The sequence below is a fragment of the Oncorhynchus mykiss genome, chromosome 8, assembly GCF_013265735.2.
Source record: "Oncorhynchus mykiss isolate Arlee chromosome 8, USDA_OmykA_1.1, whole genome shotgun sequence".
In the NCBI taxonomy this organism is placed as follows: Eukaryota; Metazoa; Chordata; class Actinopteri; order Salmoniformes; family Salmonidae; genus Oncorhynchus; species Oncorhynchus mykiss.
This window is the reverse complement of record NC_048572.1, coordinates 72,708,574-72,723,499: the sequence shown is the minus strand read 5'-3', so window position 1 is coordinate 72,723,499 and position 14,926 is coordinate 72,708,574. Positions and strand designations below refer to the sequence as shown.

General features: G+C 42.5%; 1 protein-coding gene across 3 annotated transcripts in view; it reads right to left on the bottom strand.

The window, feature by feature from the left end:
• Positions 1 to 9,434: 9,434 nt before the first annotated feature.
• LOC110530502 (GREB1-like protein) overlaps positions 9,435 to 14,926 on the bottom strand; it is a 79,828-nt gene continuing 74,336 nt past the window's right edge. For 2 of the 3 annotated variants that reach the window (XM_036986152.1, XM_021613645.2), the window contains 2 exons: positions 12,344 to 12,482; positions 9,435 to 10,403 (listed from right to left, as the gene is read on the bottom strand). In XM_036986152.1, the coding sequence (XP_036842047.1) occupies positions 10,240 to 10,403; positions 12,344 to 12,482 (303 nt within the window). In that variant the 3' untranslated portion in view covers positions 9,435 to 10,239. Of the gene's footprint in view, positions 10,404 to 12,343; positions 12,483 to 13,719; positions 14,128 to 14,926 lie in introns of those variants that run through there. The other variant, XM_021613643.2, reaches the window with a different exon arrangement.

Sequence of the window (14,926 nt, the reverse complement as noted above, 5' to 3'; positions counted from 1 at the left end):
CACATATTGTATATATTCCTGGAGGATCAATAATGTCTCAACCATTCTCTCAGCGCTGATAAACTCCCATGTTTACCACAGATGAAACACCTGGGGCAGGGTTTCCCAACTGTTGGAGGTGGTTTTATTTGGCCCCTCAATTTTCTGAAAAAAAAGCAAAAAAAAGCAAAAAAAAGATTTCATTGTTGGACATAAAAGACTGTAAAAACACCAGGAAATCCAAGTTATTTTAATTTAAGAAATCTGTTCCCAAGTATTCCCACACATAATAGAGAGACACATTATCGTATACAAATGTAAGCAAGATTTGAAATGATTATGTTTTAGTCGAATATGATATACAGTACCAGTCAAACGTTTGGACACACCTACCCATTCAAGAGTTTTTCTTTATTTTTTTATAGAATTATAGTGAAGACATCAAAACTATGAAATAACACATATGGAATCATGTAGTAACCAAAAAAGTGTTAAAGAAATATATTTTATATTTGAGATTCTTCAAAGTAGCCACCCTTTGCCTTGATGACAGCTTTGCACACTCTTGGTATTCTCTCAACCAGCTTCATGAGGTAGTCACCTGGAATACATTTCAATTAACAGGTGTGCCTTGTTAAAAATGTATTTGTGGAATTTCTTTCCTTCTTAATGCGTTTGAGCCAATCAGTTGTGTTTTGACAAGGTAGGGGTGGTATTCAGAAGATATCCCTATTTGGTAAATTACAAAGTCTATATTATGGCAAGAACAGCTCAAATAATCAAAGATAAATGACAGTCCATCATTACTTTAAGACATGAAGGTCAGTCAATCTGGAAAATGTCAAGAACTTTGAAAGTTTCTTCAAGTGCAGTCACAAAAACCATCAAGCGCTATGATGAAACTGGCTCTCCTCAGGACCGCCACAGGAAAGGAAGAGCAAGAGATACCTCTGCTTCAGAAGATAAGTTCATTAGAGTTACCAGCCTCCAAAATTGCAGCTGAAATAAATGTTTCATAGAGTTCAAGTAACAGACACATCGCAACATCAACTGTTCAGAGGAGACTGCGTGAATCAGGCCTTCATTGTCAAATTACTGCAAAGAAACCACTACTAAAGGACACCAATAAGAAGAGACTTGCTTGGGTCAAGAAACACTAGCAATGGACATTAGACCGGTGGATTTTTGGTTCCAACTGCAGTGGCTTTGTGAGACACAGAGTAAGTGAACGGATGATCTTTGCATGTGTGGTTCCCACCGTAAAGCATGGAGGAGGAGGTGTGATGGTGTGGTGGGTGCTTTCACAGTGATCTATTTAGAATTCAAGGCACTCTTGACCAGCATGGCTACCACAGCATTCTGCAGCAATATGACAGCAATGTGACAATCTGGTTTGCAGCAAAATTAAAATCTGGTTTGCCCTTAGTTGTACTCAATTTTTTTTTTTCAACAGGACAATGACCCAACAAACATCCAGGCTGTGTAAGGGCTATTTGACCAAGGAGAGTGGTGGAGTGCTGCATCAGATGACCAACAATCACCCCACCTCAACCCAATTGAGATGGTTTGGGATGAGTTGGACCGCAGAGTGAAGGAAAAGCAGCCAATAAGTGCACAGCATATGTGTGAACTCCTTCAAGACTGTTGGAAAAGCATTCCAGGTGAAACTGGTTGAGAGAATGCCAAGAGTGTGCAAAGCTGTCATCAAGGCAAAGGGTGGCTACTTTGAAGAATCTAAAATATAATTTGATTTCTTTAACACTTTTTTGGTTTCTACATATGTGTTATTTCATAGTTTTGATGTCTTCACTATTGTTCTACAATGTAGAAAATAGTAAAAAATAAAGAAAAACCCTTGAATGGTGTTCTTCTTTCGGTCAATTTGTAGTCTACAAATGATTTGTAATCATGTTCTGGGCCACCGACCATCCGCTCAAGAAAAAAACTTTCCATGGCTGAATCTAGGTGATCATCCCTGACCTAGGGTATCAGCAGTCCTCAGAGAGAGAGACAGAGATAGTAGAGATGGAGAGAGAAAGAAAAGAGAGCGTGAGAGATGAGATAGAGAGAGACTGCAAGTGTCTGTTCCTCCCAACGGGGCAATTATGACAGAGTTTATAAAGGAATCAGTGTGCCGGCCTTCCACTCTGCTCTTCCTTATCCACACCCTGCTGGAGTCTTAAAATAACCTTATGTTACACATCCACCTCCAGCCCATGTGACAACTCCCATGTCCCAAAAGTACTGCACATGAGTCAACCATGGGCCTACTCCCCCCACCAACATCCCCATTAAAACACCTTTAATGCTGTTGATGAAAGAGCTGTGGGTCACTGTGAAAATGGTTGAAAATGGGTATAGAAAAGGTTGACAAAAAAGGATGTGTTACGTACAACAAGCCAAAATCTTTAGTAAGGAACAGATTATTCTAAAACATGGCCTCAGGGGATTATTTATCAATCACAATATTATGTAAGATAATAATTTAAATTAGCAGTTTCTTTCCATCATTATAAAGATTTTTTTATCCACCAATTGTAGTACCTTTCATTGAACGAGTTCAACGTGAGCACAGTACAACATAAACGATCAGGTTTCAGGTAAGACACAGGTGCAGACTGTGTTGAAGTAACAATGTTTATTGCAACAACAGGGACAGGCTAACGACAGGTCAAGGCAGGTAGGGGTCGATAATCCAGAATATTAGGATTGGCAAAGGCACAGGACGGCAGGCAGGCAGAGTGGTCAGGCAGGCGGGCTCAGAGTCAGGACAGGCAAGGGTCAAAACCAGGAGGATGAGAAAAAGAGATACTGGGGAAAAGCAGGAGCTGAAACAAAATGCTGGTTGACTTGAACAAACAAGACGAACTGGCTCAGACAGACAGAAAACACAGGTATAAATACCCAGGGGATAAGTGTGGAAGATGGGCGACACCTGGAGAGGGGTGGAGACAAGCACAAGGACAAGTGAACAGATCAGGGCGTGACATAAACAAAACAAATTCTCAACTCCCTAGTTTATTGTAATGTTACTTTATTACATTCATAAATAGCAACGACAAAAGCATGTTTTCCAAATTCAAATGTTCACAGTCCACATACTGTACAATCACAACAGTCAATAGGAGGTCAAGGCTACCATCGGGTGGGTCGCATAATCTCTAGAAAGAAACATACATGCACACAACAGATGATGCTTCAATGAAGATTGTGAGAAGCAAATTGTATAACTTACATGCTCATCTAATTATCTACAAACAAGACACATTTTATGGGTCAAAAGGGCTTGATAATAAATCAATAAATCTGATTAATCAATCAACACTGTCATTACTGACAATGTAATCTATATTTTTTGGTGTCTTTGTTCACCATTTACCCTTTACAGTGTTGATGACAATGGTCAATACTTTTTATTTTGCTGCTGGCAAGTTGTATAGTGCAAGTTCACATTTCCTCCCCCCTAGAATTTCAATAGAATTTCAATAGATAACACTCAAGATCTCTTGGTCTTGTGCAAAGCCTTCAGCGATGGTTTTCAGAAGAGGATACAATCAAAATTACTACACTTCAATATGATTATCAGTCCAAAATAAGAACCTCTCATGTAAAGGACATGATTTTCATTTTAAATAAAGAATATCCAACATGAGAAATGAGAGGGAACAAACACAGGGTAAGAAGAATGAATCTTAAATAGATTCGTTGTGCCTTGCCAGGCAAACACAGAATGCAGACAAATACATTATCATGACACCAAAACATAACTGATAAAAGTGACAATACTAAAATGGTCAGAAACCCTCTGTGAGTTGTAATAGGGTTTATTTAATATATTAATAATGTAAACAAAGCTTTTAACAACAGACAATAGTCCTAAAATTCAACCATTTCCTAAACTCAACCCCAACCAGACAAATTCTCTCCCTAGCTTTGGTCTATTGCCATTGTAAGACTTACTATAATATTACTGTAAATTAGTGAGGATTGAGTGATTGATCTATGTAACAACATCATTTAATAAGGCATATTCTTTGGATGACCCTGTGCAATAACATATAAAAACATTCCTACCTGTGTCCAACTGACCTAGTCATCTGATAGTGACTCTACACACCCATTCACTGATTATCCATAGTTTCATGAGAAAACCTGCAACTGTAAGTGATTTGACTGAATTAATTTAGGTATATGGGTGGAGGCCTAAGCCATCTATACAATGAAGCACATAAATATAACACTGAGTAATATTACAATCAGACCACAGGAACATTCAATAGCAAGATAGAGAAAGAACAAACTTTCCCTGCCACCTCTAACATCTAGTAGTGAGAGCTACTGGGATATATGCATCAGCTGGGCTGGACAATCTGGACCCTCTCTTTCTAAAATTATCCGCCGCCATTGTTGCAACCCCTATTACCAGTCTGTTCAACCTCTCTTTCGTATCGTCCGAGATCCCTAAAGATTGGAAAACTGCCGTGGTCATCCCCCTCTTCAAAGGAGGTGACACTCTAGACCCAAACTGTTACAGATCTATATCCATCCTGCCCTGCCTTTTTAAAGTCTTCGAAAGCCAAGTTAATAATCAGATCACTGACCATTTCGAATCCCACCGTACCTTCTCCGCTGTGCAATCCGGTTTTCGAGCTGGTCACGGGTGCACCTCAGCCACGCTCAAGGTACTAAACGATATCATAACCACCATCAATAAAAGACAGTACTGTGCAGCCGTCTTCATCGACCTGGCCAAGGCTTTCGACTCTGTCAATCACAGTATTCTTATCGGCAGACTCAACAGCCTTGGTTTCTCAAATGACTGCCTCACCTGGTTCGCCAACTACTTCTCAGACAGAGTTCAGTGTGTCAAATCAGAGAGCCTGTTGTCCGGACCTCTGGCAGTCTCTATGGGGATACCACAGGGTTCAATTCTCGGACCGACTCTTTTCTCTGTATATATAAACGATGTCGCTCTCGCTGCGGGTGATTCCCTGATCCACCTAAAATCTAGAATCGGCTTCCTATTTCGCAACAAAGCCTCCTTCACTCACGCCGCCAAACATACCCTTGTAAAACTGACTATCCTACCAATCCTCGGCGATACTCCAATACTCTACTCAGCAAACTGGATGCAATCTAACACAGTGTCATCTGTTTTGTCACCAAAGCCCCTTATACCACCCACCACTGCAACCTGTACGCTCTAGTCGGCTGGCCCTCGCTACATATTCGTCGCCAGACCCACTGGCTCCAGGTCATATAAGTCTATGCTAGGTAAAGCTCTGCCTTATCTCAGCTCACTGGTCACGATAACAATACCCACCCGTAGCACGCGCTCCAGCAGATATATCTCACTGGTCATCCCCAAAGCCAACACCTCATTCGGCCGCCTTTCCTTCCATTTATCTGCTACCAATGACTGTAACGAATTGCAAAAATCGCTGAAGCTGGAGACTTATATTTCTCTCACTAAATTTAAACATCAGCTATCTGAGTAGCTAACAGATCGCTGCAGCTTTACATAGCCCATTTGCAAATAGCACACCCAATCTAACTACCTCATCCCAATATTGTTTTTATTTACTTTTCTGCTCTTTTGAACACCAGCATTTCTACTTGCACATCACCATCTGCACTCCAGTGTTAATTTGCAAAATTTTTATTACTTCTCTACTATGGCCTATTTATTTCCTTACCTCCTCAAGCCATTTGCACACACTGTATATAGACTTTCTCTTATATAGACTTTCTCTTTTTTCTATTGTGATATTGACTGTACGCTTGTTTATTTTATGTGTAACTCTGTGTTGTTGATTGTGTCGCACTGCTTTGCTTTACCTTGTTCAGGTCGCAGTTGTAAATGAGAACTTGTTCTCAACTAGCTTACCTGGTTAAATAAAGGTGTAATAAAAAATACAAAAAATAAATCAACTGCATAACATGAAATATAATTATACTATTTATCTAAGTATCAGCCCTTTAGAGCTAGCTGATTGTTCAACAGGTCTCGTCCTGCTCTCCCTCACTCCTTTTGAGTGGCTCAGTTAAACTAAAAAAGACAGTATCATGGGAACAGCTTTGTGAGGGACAACATGTTACATTATGAAGGAACAAGAGCAACAGGATCCCTTGCAGTGGCTTGCCAGTCAAATGGAACCTGACTGGACAATATACAGTGGCTCGGATATCAACTAGAAGCGTTTTCCCCGACAGACCAGCATCAAAATGTAAAGAAATCAAATACACTCCAAACTCTATCATCTTTACACTAGTAATCTAATAATGGAGTGGGATTTCTTCTTGAGTGTTCTTGTGAATTACGCAGACAATAGAAGGGGATAGTGGCACCGGAGGGGATGGCTGCTGTTTTACGGGCTCCTAACCATCTGTGCTATTTTGTTAGTTTTTATGCGTTTTTTACAACTTATTTTTTTACTTATTCTGTACATAATGTCGCTGCTTCTGTCTCTTATCAGAACAGCAATTACTCACCTCGAACTGGACAACGAAGGATATACTGTTTTCTCGAGAACAGGCCCAAATCCCCGTCATTTGCGTGAAGAAAAGACGGAGAAAAAGGGGTCCGAGGTCGGGTTGCCTTCTGAGAATTCATAGGCGAGTGAGTAAACGTCCACTACCATCCGTTCTATTGCTCAACGTACAATCATTGGAAAATAAAATTGATGATCTACGATTAAGACTATCCTACCAACGGGACATTAAAAACTGTAATATATTATATTTCACCGAGTCGTGGCTGAACGACGACACGGATAATATAGAACTGGCTGGGATAACTGTGCATCAGCAGGACAGAGGAGCTACGTGTGGTAAGACGAGAGGCCGGTGTGTGTGTGTCTATTTGTCAATAACAGCTGGTGCACGATGTCTAATATTAAAGAAGTCTCAAGGTATTGCTCGCTTAAGGTAGAGTACCTCATGATAAACTGTAGACCACACAATCTACCAAGAGAGTTCTCATCTATATTATTCGTAGCCATCTATTTACCACCACAGACTGATGCTGGCACTAAGACCGCACTCAACGAGCTGTATAAGGCCATAAGTAAACAAGAAAATGCTCATGCAGAAGCGGCGCTCATAGTGGCTGGAGACTTTATTGCTGCAAACTTAAATCCGTTTTACCTCATGTCTACCAGAATGTCACATGTGCAACCAGAGGACAAAAAAACTCTAGACCACCTTTACTCCACACACAAAGACACATAACAAGCTCTCCCTCGCCCTCCATTTGGCAAATCTAACCATAATTATATCCTCCTGATTCCTGCTTACAAGCGAAAACTAAAGCAGGAATTACCAGTGACTTACACAATACGGAGGTGGTCAGATGATGCAGATGCTACGCTACAGGACTGTTTTGCTAGCACAGACTGGCATATGTTCCGGGATTCATCCAATGGCATTGAGGAGTATACCACCCCTGTCACCGGCTTCATCAATAACTGCATCGACAACGTCATCCCCACAGCAACCGTACATATCCCAACCAGAAGCCATGGATTACAGGCAACATCCGCATCGAGCTAAAGGCTAGAGCTGCCGCTTTCAAGGAGCAGGACACTAATCCGGATACTTATAAGAACAAACTGGCAAGTGTCTTCATTGACATGTTCAACCTCTCCCGGACTGATCTGTAATACCTACATGTTTCAAGCAAACCCCCATGGTCCCTGTGCCCAAGGAAGAGAAGATCATTTGCCTCAAAGATTGCCTCCCTGTAGCACTCACGTCTGTAGCCATGAAGTGCTTTGAAAGGCTAGTCATGGCTCACAACACCATCATCCCAGAAACCCTAGACCCACTTCCAGTTCGCTTACCGCACCAACAGATCCACAGACCACGCAATCTCAATCGCACTCCACACTGCCCTTTCCCACCTGGATAAAGCTCATCACTAAGCTAAGGACCCTGGGACTAAACACCTCCCTCTGCAACTGGATCCTGGACTTCCTGACGTGCCTTCCCCAAATTGTAAGGGTAGACAACAACACATCTGCCATGCTGATCCTCAACACTGGGGCCCCACTGGGGCCCCCTGCGTGGCCAAACACGACTCCAACACCATCATTAAGTTTGCTGATGACACAACAGTGGTAGGCCTGATCACCGACAATAATGAGACAGCCTATAGGGAGGAGGTCAGAGACCCGGCAGTGTGGTGCCAGGACAACAACGTCTCGATCAATGTGAGCAAGACAAAGGAGCTGATCATGGACTACAGAAAAAGGCGGGCCGAATAGGCCCCCATTGACATGGACGGGGCTGTAGCGGATCGGGTCGAGAGATTCAAGTTCCTCTGTGTCCACATCACCAACCAACTATCATGTTCCAAGCACACCAACACAGTCATGAAGAGGGCACGACAACACATTGTCCCCCTCGGGAGACTGAACAGATTTGGCATGGGTCCTGCACCATCGAGAGCATCCTGACCGGTTGCATCACCGCCTGGTATGGCAACTGCTCGGCATCTGAGGGTATTGCGTACGGCCTAGTGCATCACTGGGGCCAAGCATCCTGCCATGTAAAACCTATATACTAGGCGGTGTCAGAGAAAGGCCCTAAGAATTGTCAAAGACTCCAGTCACCCAAGTCATAGACTGTTCTCTCTGCTACCGCACGGCAAGCGGTACCGGAGCGCCGAGTCTTGGACCAAAAGGCTCCTTAACAGCTTCTACCCCCAGGCCATAAGACTGCTGAACAATTAATCTAATGGCCACCTGGACTATTTACATTGCCAACCCCCCCATTAGTTTGTTTCATTGCTGCTACGTCACTGTCTATTATCTATGCATAGTCACTTTACCCATACCTACATGTACAAATTACCCCGACTAACCTGCACATTGACTCAGTACCGGTACCCCCTGTATATTGCCTTGTTATTGTTCGTGTTACTTTTTATAATTTGTAACTATAATTTTTAACAACAATGCAGTTCAAGAAAGAGTTCAAACTTGTTTGGGATAGGGGGCAGTATTTTGACGTCCAGATGAAAAGCGTGCCCAAAGTAAACTGCCTGTTACTCAGGCCCAGAAGCTAGGATATGCATTTGGATTTCGATAGAAAACACTCTAAAGTTTCTAAAACTGTTAAAATAATGTCTGTGAGTATAACAGAACTGATGTGGCAGGCGAAACCCAGAGGACAAACCATCCCAACATTTTTCAGCCTACCACTTTTCAATGGCTGTCACTTTTATTATAAGGCGAAATCCCCCCAGACTGCAGTTCCTAGGGCTTCCACTAGATGTCAACAGTCTTTAGAAAGAGTTTCAAGCTGGTTTTTGGAAAAATGACCCAGAAATTGAAGTTTTTCTAGGTGGCTCCCATTTTGGCTGTAGTGTTTCCAAGCACGTGAGTGAGAACATGTTCTTTGGTATTTTTTCTCCGGAAAAGACAATAACGATTCTCTGTCTTAAATGTTATTGTTTATTTACGTATTAGGGAACCTAAGGTCTGTTTATAAACGTTGTTTGACTTGTATGGAAAAGTTTATAAGTAACGTTTGGGATTCATTTTGTATGCATTTTGATGGAGGGAAACTGGGAGGATTATTGACTGATGCGCGCCAGCTAAACCGAGTTTTTATGGATATAAAGAAGGACATTATCAAACAAAAGCACCATTTGTGATGTACTGGGACATTTTGGAGTGCCAACAGAAGAAGATCATCAAAGGTAAGACATTTATTATATCGCTATTTCTGACTTTCGTGTCGCACCTGCCTGGTTGAAATATGTTTTTCATGGTTTTGTATGTGGGGCGCTGTCCTCAGATAATCGCATGGTGTGCTTTCGCCAGGCTCAGATTAGGGACAGACTCCAACACAAGCCTCAGTTAAGAGTCTCTAGCTGAACAATTCTGTTCCGAACATAGTGCAGCATGGGAGAGGAGCGTATAGGAGAAGTTACATCCACATTGATGATGACCACGTGTCCATACAGGGCACTTGGGGCCTGGGTGTGCCCCAATTCATCTCTCTGATCTCCTGACATACAGAGAATTGTTGTGCTTGTTAAGTGGTCTGAGAACAGATGCTATCCTCCTGTTTGATTAGGGTCTGTGTGACAGGAGGTTGGCTGAACAGATCTAAGAGTGATTGTATCCTCTGACAGAAAGAGAATAATTGTGATTGTTAACTGGTCTGAGATCAGTGGTTGGTGGTTATCCTTCTGCCTGGTTAGGGTCTATGGAACAGGAGGGCAGCTGAGCAGGTCTGGCATCAGTCTTAGGGTTAAACATGGCGTCCGGTGAGAAAGTAGAGTGGCCGGTCCTCGCTGCAGTTGGCCGTCTGGAACTCATCCCTCAGGCGGAACTGCCACTTGTCCTCCAACTCCAGCCGCATGATGGTCTGACGCAGAGAGTTACGGTCCCTGCAGATCACACACAATGTGGCACCTAGAAACAGGGTCAGGGGTCAGAGGTCATAGGTCAAGGAACCAATCAGAAAGGTGCCATTGTTTTCCTACAGTATATACGTGTATTGTTGTATGGTTCATTATACAGTATATGTCATTTTGGATGTACAGTGCCTTGCGAAAGTATTCGGCCCCCTTGAACTTTGCGACCTTTTGCCACATTTCAGGCTTCAAACAAAGATATAAAACTGTATTTTTTTGTGAAGAATCAACAACAAGTGGGACACAATCATGAAGTGGAACGACATTTATTGGATATTTCAAACTTTTTTAACAAATCAAAAACTGAAAAATTGGGCGTGCAAAATTATTCAGCCCCTTTACTTTCAGTGCAGCAAACTCTCTCCAGAAGTTCAGTGAGGATCTCTGAATGATCCAATGTTGACCTAAATGACTAATGATGATAAATACAATCCACCTGTGTGTAATCAAGTCTCCGTATAAATGCACCTGCACTGTGATAGTCTCAGAGGTCCGTTAAAAGCGCAGAGAGCATCATGAAGAACAAGGAACACACCAGGCAGGTCCGAGATACTGTTGTGAAGAAGTTTAAAGACGGATTTGGATACAAAAAGATTTCCCAAGCTTTAAACATTCCAAGGAGCACTGTGCAAGCGATAATATTGAAATGGAAGGAGTATCAGACCACTGCAAATCTACCAAGACCTGGCCGTCCCTCTAAACTTTCAGCTCATACAAGGAGAAGACTGATCAGAGATGCAGCCAAGAGGCCCATGATCACTCTGGATGAACTGCAGAGATCTACAGCTGAGCTGGGAGACTCTGTCCATAGGACAACAATCAGTCGTATATTGCACAAATCTGGCCTTTATGGAAGAGTGGCAAGAAGAAAGCCATTTCTTAAAGATATCCATAAAAAGTGTCATTTAAAGTTTGCCACAAGCCACCTGGGAGACACACCAAACATGTGGAAGAAGGTGCTCTGGTCAGATGAAACCAAAATTGAACTTTTTGGCAACAATGCAAAACCTTATGTTTGGCGTAAAAGCAACACAGCTGAACACACCATCCCCACTGTCAAACATGTGGTTTGGGCCTGCTTTTCTTCAGCAGGGACAGGGAAGATGGTTAAAATTGATGGGAAGATGGATGGAGCCAAATACAGGACCATTCTGGAAGAAAACCTGATGGAGTCTGCAAAAGACCTGAGACTGGGACAGAGATTTGTCTTCCAACAAGACAATGATCCAAAACATAAAGCAAAATCTACAATGGAATGGTTCAAAAATAAACATATCCAGGTGTTAGAATGGCCAAGTCAAAGTCCAGACCTGAATCCAATCGAGAATCTGTGGAAAGAACTGAAAACTGCTGTTCACAAATGCTCTCCATCCAACCTCACTGAGCTCGAGCTGTTTTGCAAGGAGGAATGGGAAAAAATGTCAGTCTCTCGATGTGCAAAACTGATAGAGACATACCCCAAGCGACTTACAGCTGTAATCGCAGCAAAAGGTGGCGCTACAAAGTATTAACTTAAGGGGGCTGAATAATTTTGCACGCCCAATTTTTCAGTTTTTGATTTGTTAAAAAAGTTTGAAATATCCAATAAATGTCGTTCCACTTCATGATTGTGTCCCACTTGTTGTTGATTCTTCACAAAAAAATACAGTTTTATATCTTTATGTTTGAAGCCTGAAATGTGGCAAAAGGTCACAAAGTTCAAGGGGGCCGAATACTTTCGCAAGGCACTGTATATATTGGAAAACATTATAATCAGAGGTCAGAGAACCAGTCAGAAAGGTGGTATTGATCGAGTGAATTGAATTGAAGATTAATAGCCCTAGGCCTCACAGACATTACACTGGTCAAACCTTACATGGTTCCAAAACTATGGATGAGGTTACACTTAACTTTACATAAGGGCAAACAAAACACAACATAGAAAATAGCATTAGTTACCTTTGAGGAAGTGAAACTTCTTGAGGAGGCCAGAGACAACGAAGGAGTCACACAGGTAGAGCAGCAGGCCACTGAAGACCAGACCCTGGTGGTCCAGGTTTGAGGAGTGTGGCCTGGAGCTGACGTAACATACTGACACCTGGGGATGTAGAAAGCCCAGTCACATCTCCACCATCTCAGTCATGATGTTTTATCATGGGAACATGGAATCGTTCCAATTGTTCAAATCCTATACGAAAAATTCTTAAAACCTGTGCTTGACTTAACATTTTTACAATGAGTTGGACACAAGTTGGCCTTCAGAAAGTATTCATTCCCCTTACATGTTCTACATGTTAGAATCACCTTCGGCAGCAATTACAGCTGTGACTCTTTCTAGGTAAGTCTCTAAGACTTACACACCTGGATTGTGCAATATTTGCAGAAAATATTCATACCCCTTGACTTATTCCAAATGTTGTTGTATTACAGACTGAATTCAAAATGATTTATATAGTTTTTGTCTCACCCATCTACACACAATACTCCATAATGACAGTAATTCAAAACATGTTTGACATTTTTGCAAATGTATTTAAAATACAATACAGAAATATCTACTTTACATAGTATTCACACCCTTAAGTCAATACTTTATAGAAGCACCGTTGGCAGCGATTACAGCTGTGAGTCATTCTGGGTAAGTCTCTAAGAGCTTTCCACACCTGGATTGTGCAACATTTGCCCACTATTCTTTTCAAAATTCTTCAAGCTCTGGCAAATAATTTGTTGTTGATAATTGCTAGACAACCATTTTTAAGTCTTGCCATAGATTTTTAAGTAGATTTAAGTCAAAACTGTAACACAGCCACTTAGAAACCTTCACTGTCTCCTTGGTAAGCAGCTCCTGTGTAGTTTAGGTTATTATCCTGCTTAAACATTAATTCATCTCCCAGTGTCTGTTGGAAAGCAGACTGAACCAGGTTTCCCTCTAGAACTTTGCCTGTGCTTAGCTCCATTCTGTTTCCTTTTCATCCGGAAAAACGGAATATCTATGGTTCAACGAATACCTGGAAGATGTATTATATCTCTCAATCTCCGCATAGGTCGGTAATAATATGAATAAAGAGAATAATACGGTGACGTGCCCCCACTGTTCATTTAAACTGTGCATCAGATCACACACTGTTTTAGAGAATCTTCTCGCCCAAAGATTCAGAGTGACAGGAAAGTACTGACGATCTTCCAGGTATTTGTAGAACCATAGTTTCATTGGTAACTTCTGTTTTATATGTATGAAGTAGAACGGAAGTTACGAATGTAAATATGGTTCTACAAATACTTGGAAGACTGTCAGTATTCATGCCAACAAGGTCGCAAGGAATAGCACTACTAACCTCTGATTAATGTGCCGGTGCCACTGGAAGAATGGCAGACCCCATGTTGTGGCAAGATGCAACGTTGACCTTGTAAAATCTTGAGAACGTGCAGGGCGACGACCAGACAGCAGCTGTGCATATCTCATTCAGGGGGACGCCTCTCAGTGCAGCCCAAGATGTGACAACTCTTCTGGTCCAGTAATATATCACACTTTCTGGGACAGGGAGCCCTATACCCTTGTAGGCCTGAGCAACGACATCCACAACCCAGTGAGAAAGCCTCTGCTTGGACAATGCAAGGCCTTTTGACTTCCCAACAAAGCACAGAAACTGCTTGTCTGATTTCCTGTAGTGCTCCAAGACTTGCATATAGCATTTGAGGGAACAGACTGGACACTGGAGATTTGCTCGCTCCTCCTCCGCATTCTGGAAAGGAATGAGGGAAGAAGGCTTGATGTGAAGGAGTGATACATTTAGGCAAAAGGCTGGATAGGACCATAAGGCCTTCCATGGTATGCAGACAGGACTCATAGAGAGTTCGTGGAGCTCACTCCCAAGTTTCGCTGATGAAATAGCTAGGAAGAAAACCATTTTCAGAACGTAACCATTTTATGTCTGACTCCTCCGTATGTTCGAAGGGAGGTTTTCGCAGATCCCAAGTTCTCGCCCGGACAGGTCCACATGTTCAGTTCCAAACCGCTGCCATATCATCTTCACTACTTGCGGGTGAAGTCTCCATTCTCCCGGGGCCGTTTTTCGTCACGACAAGAAGTCCGCCACCTCGTTCACCTTGCCTGGGAGATGAATGGCTCGTAGGGCCCATGCCAGAAGTTGTTGGGCCACCTCATTCCCCCTTGATGGTTGATGTGGAACACTGTCAATGTATTGTCTGATTGCATCAGGAACCGGCAGAAAGTGATTCCGGGCTAGGTAAACTGTCTGAAGTTCTAGCACGTTGATGTGCATTTTTCTCCAGCGGGGGAGCCACTCTCCCTATACAGACCTGTGTTGCCACAGTGCTCCCCAGCCTGATAGTGAAGCGTCGGTTGTCAGTTCACGCCTTACCGGAATTGATCCAAGAGGGACATCTGTAGTCAGGTAGGTTCTCTTCCTCCATGGCCGCAGAGTAGAGTAGCATGCCCATGTCACCTGCATTTTGGTGTTTCAGTACCACTTGGGGTCCAGGCGGAGGTCATTAAACCACACTTGTAGTAGTCTTAAAGAC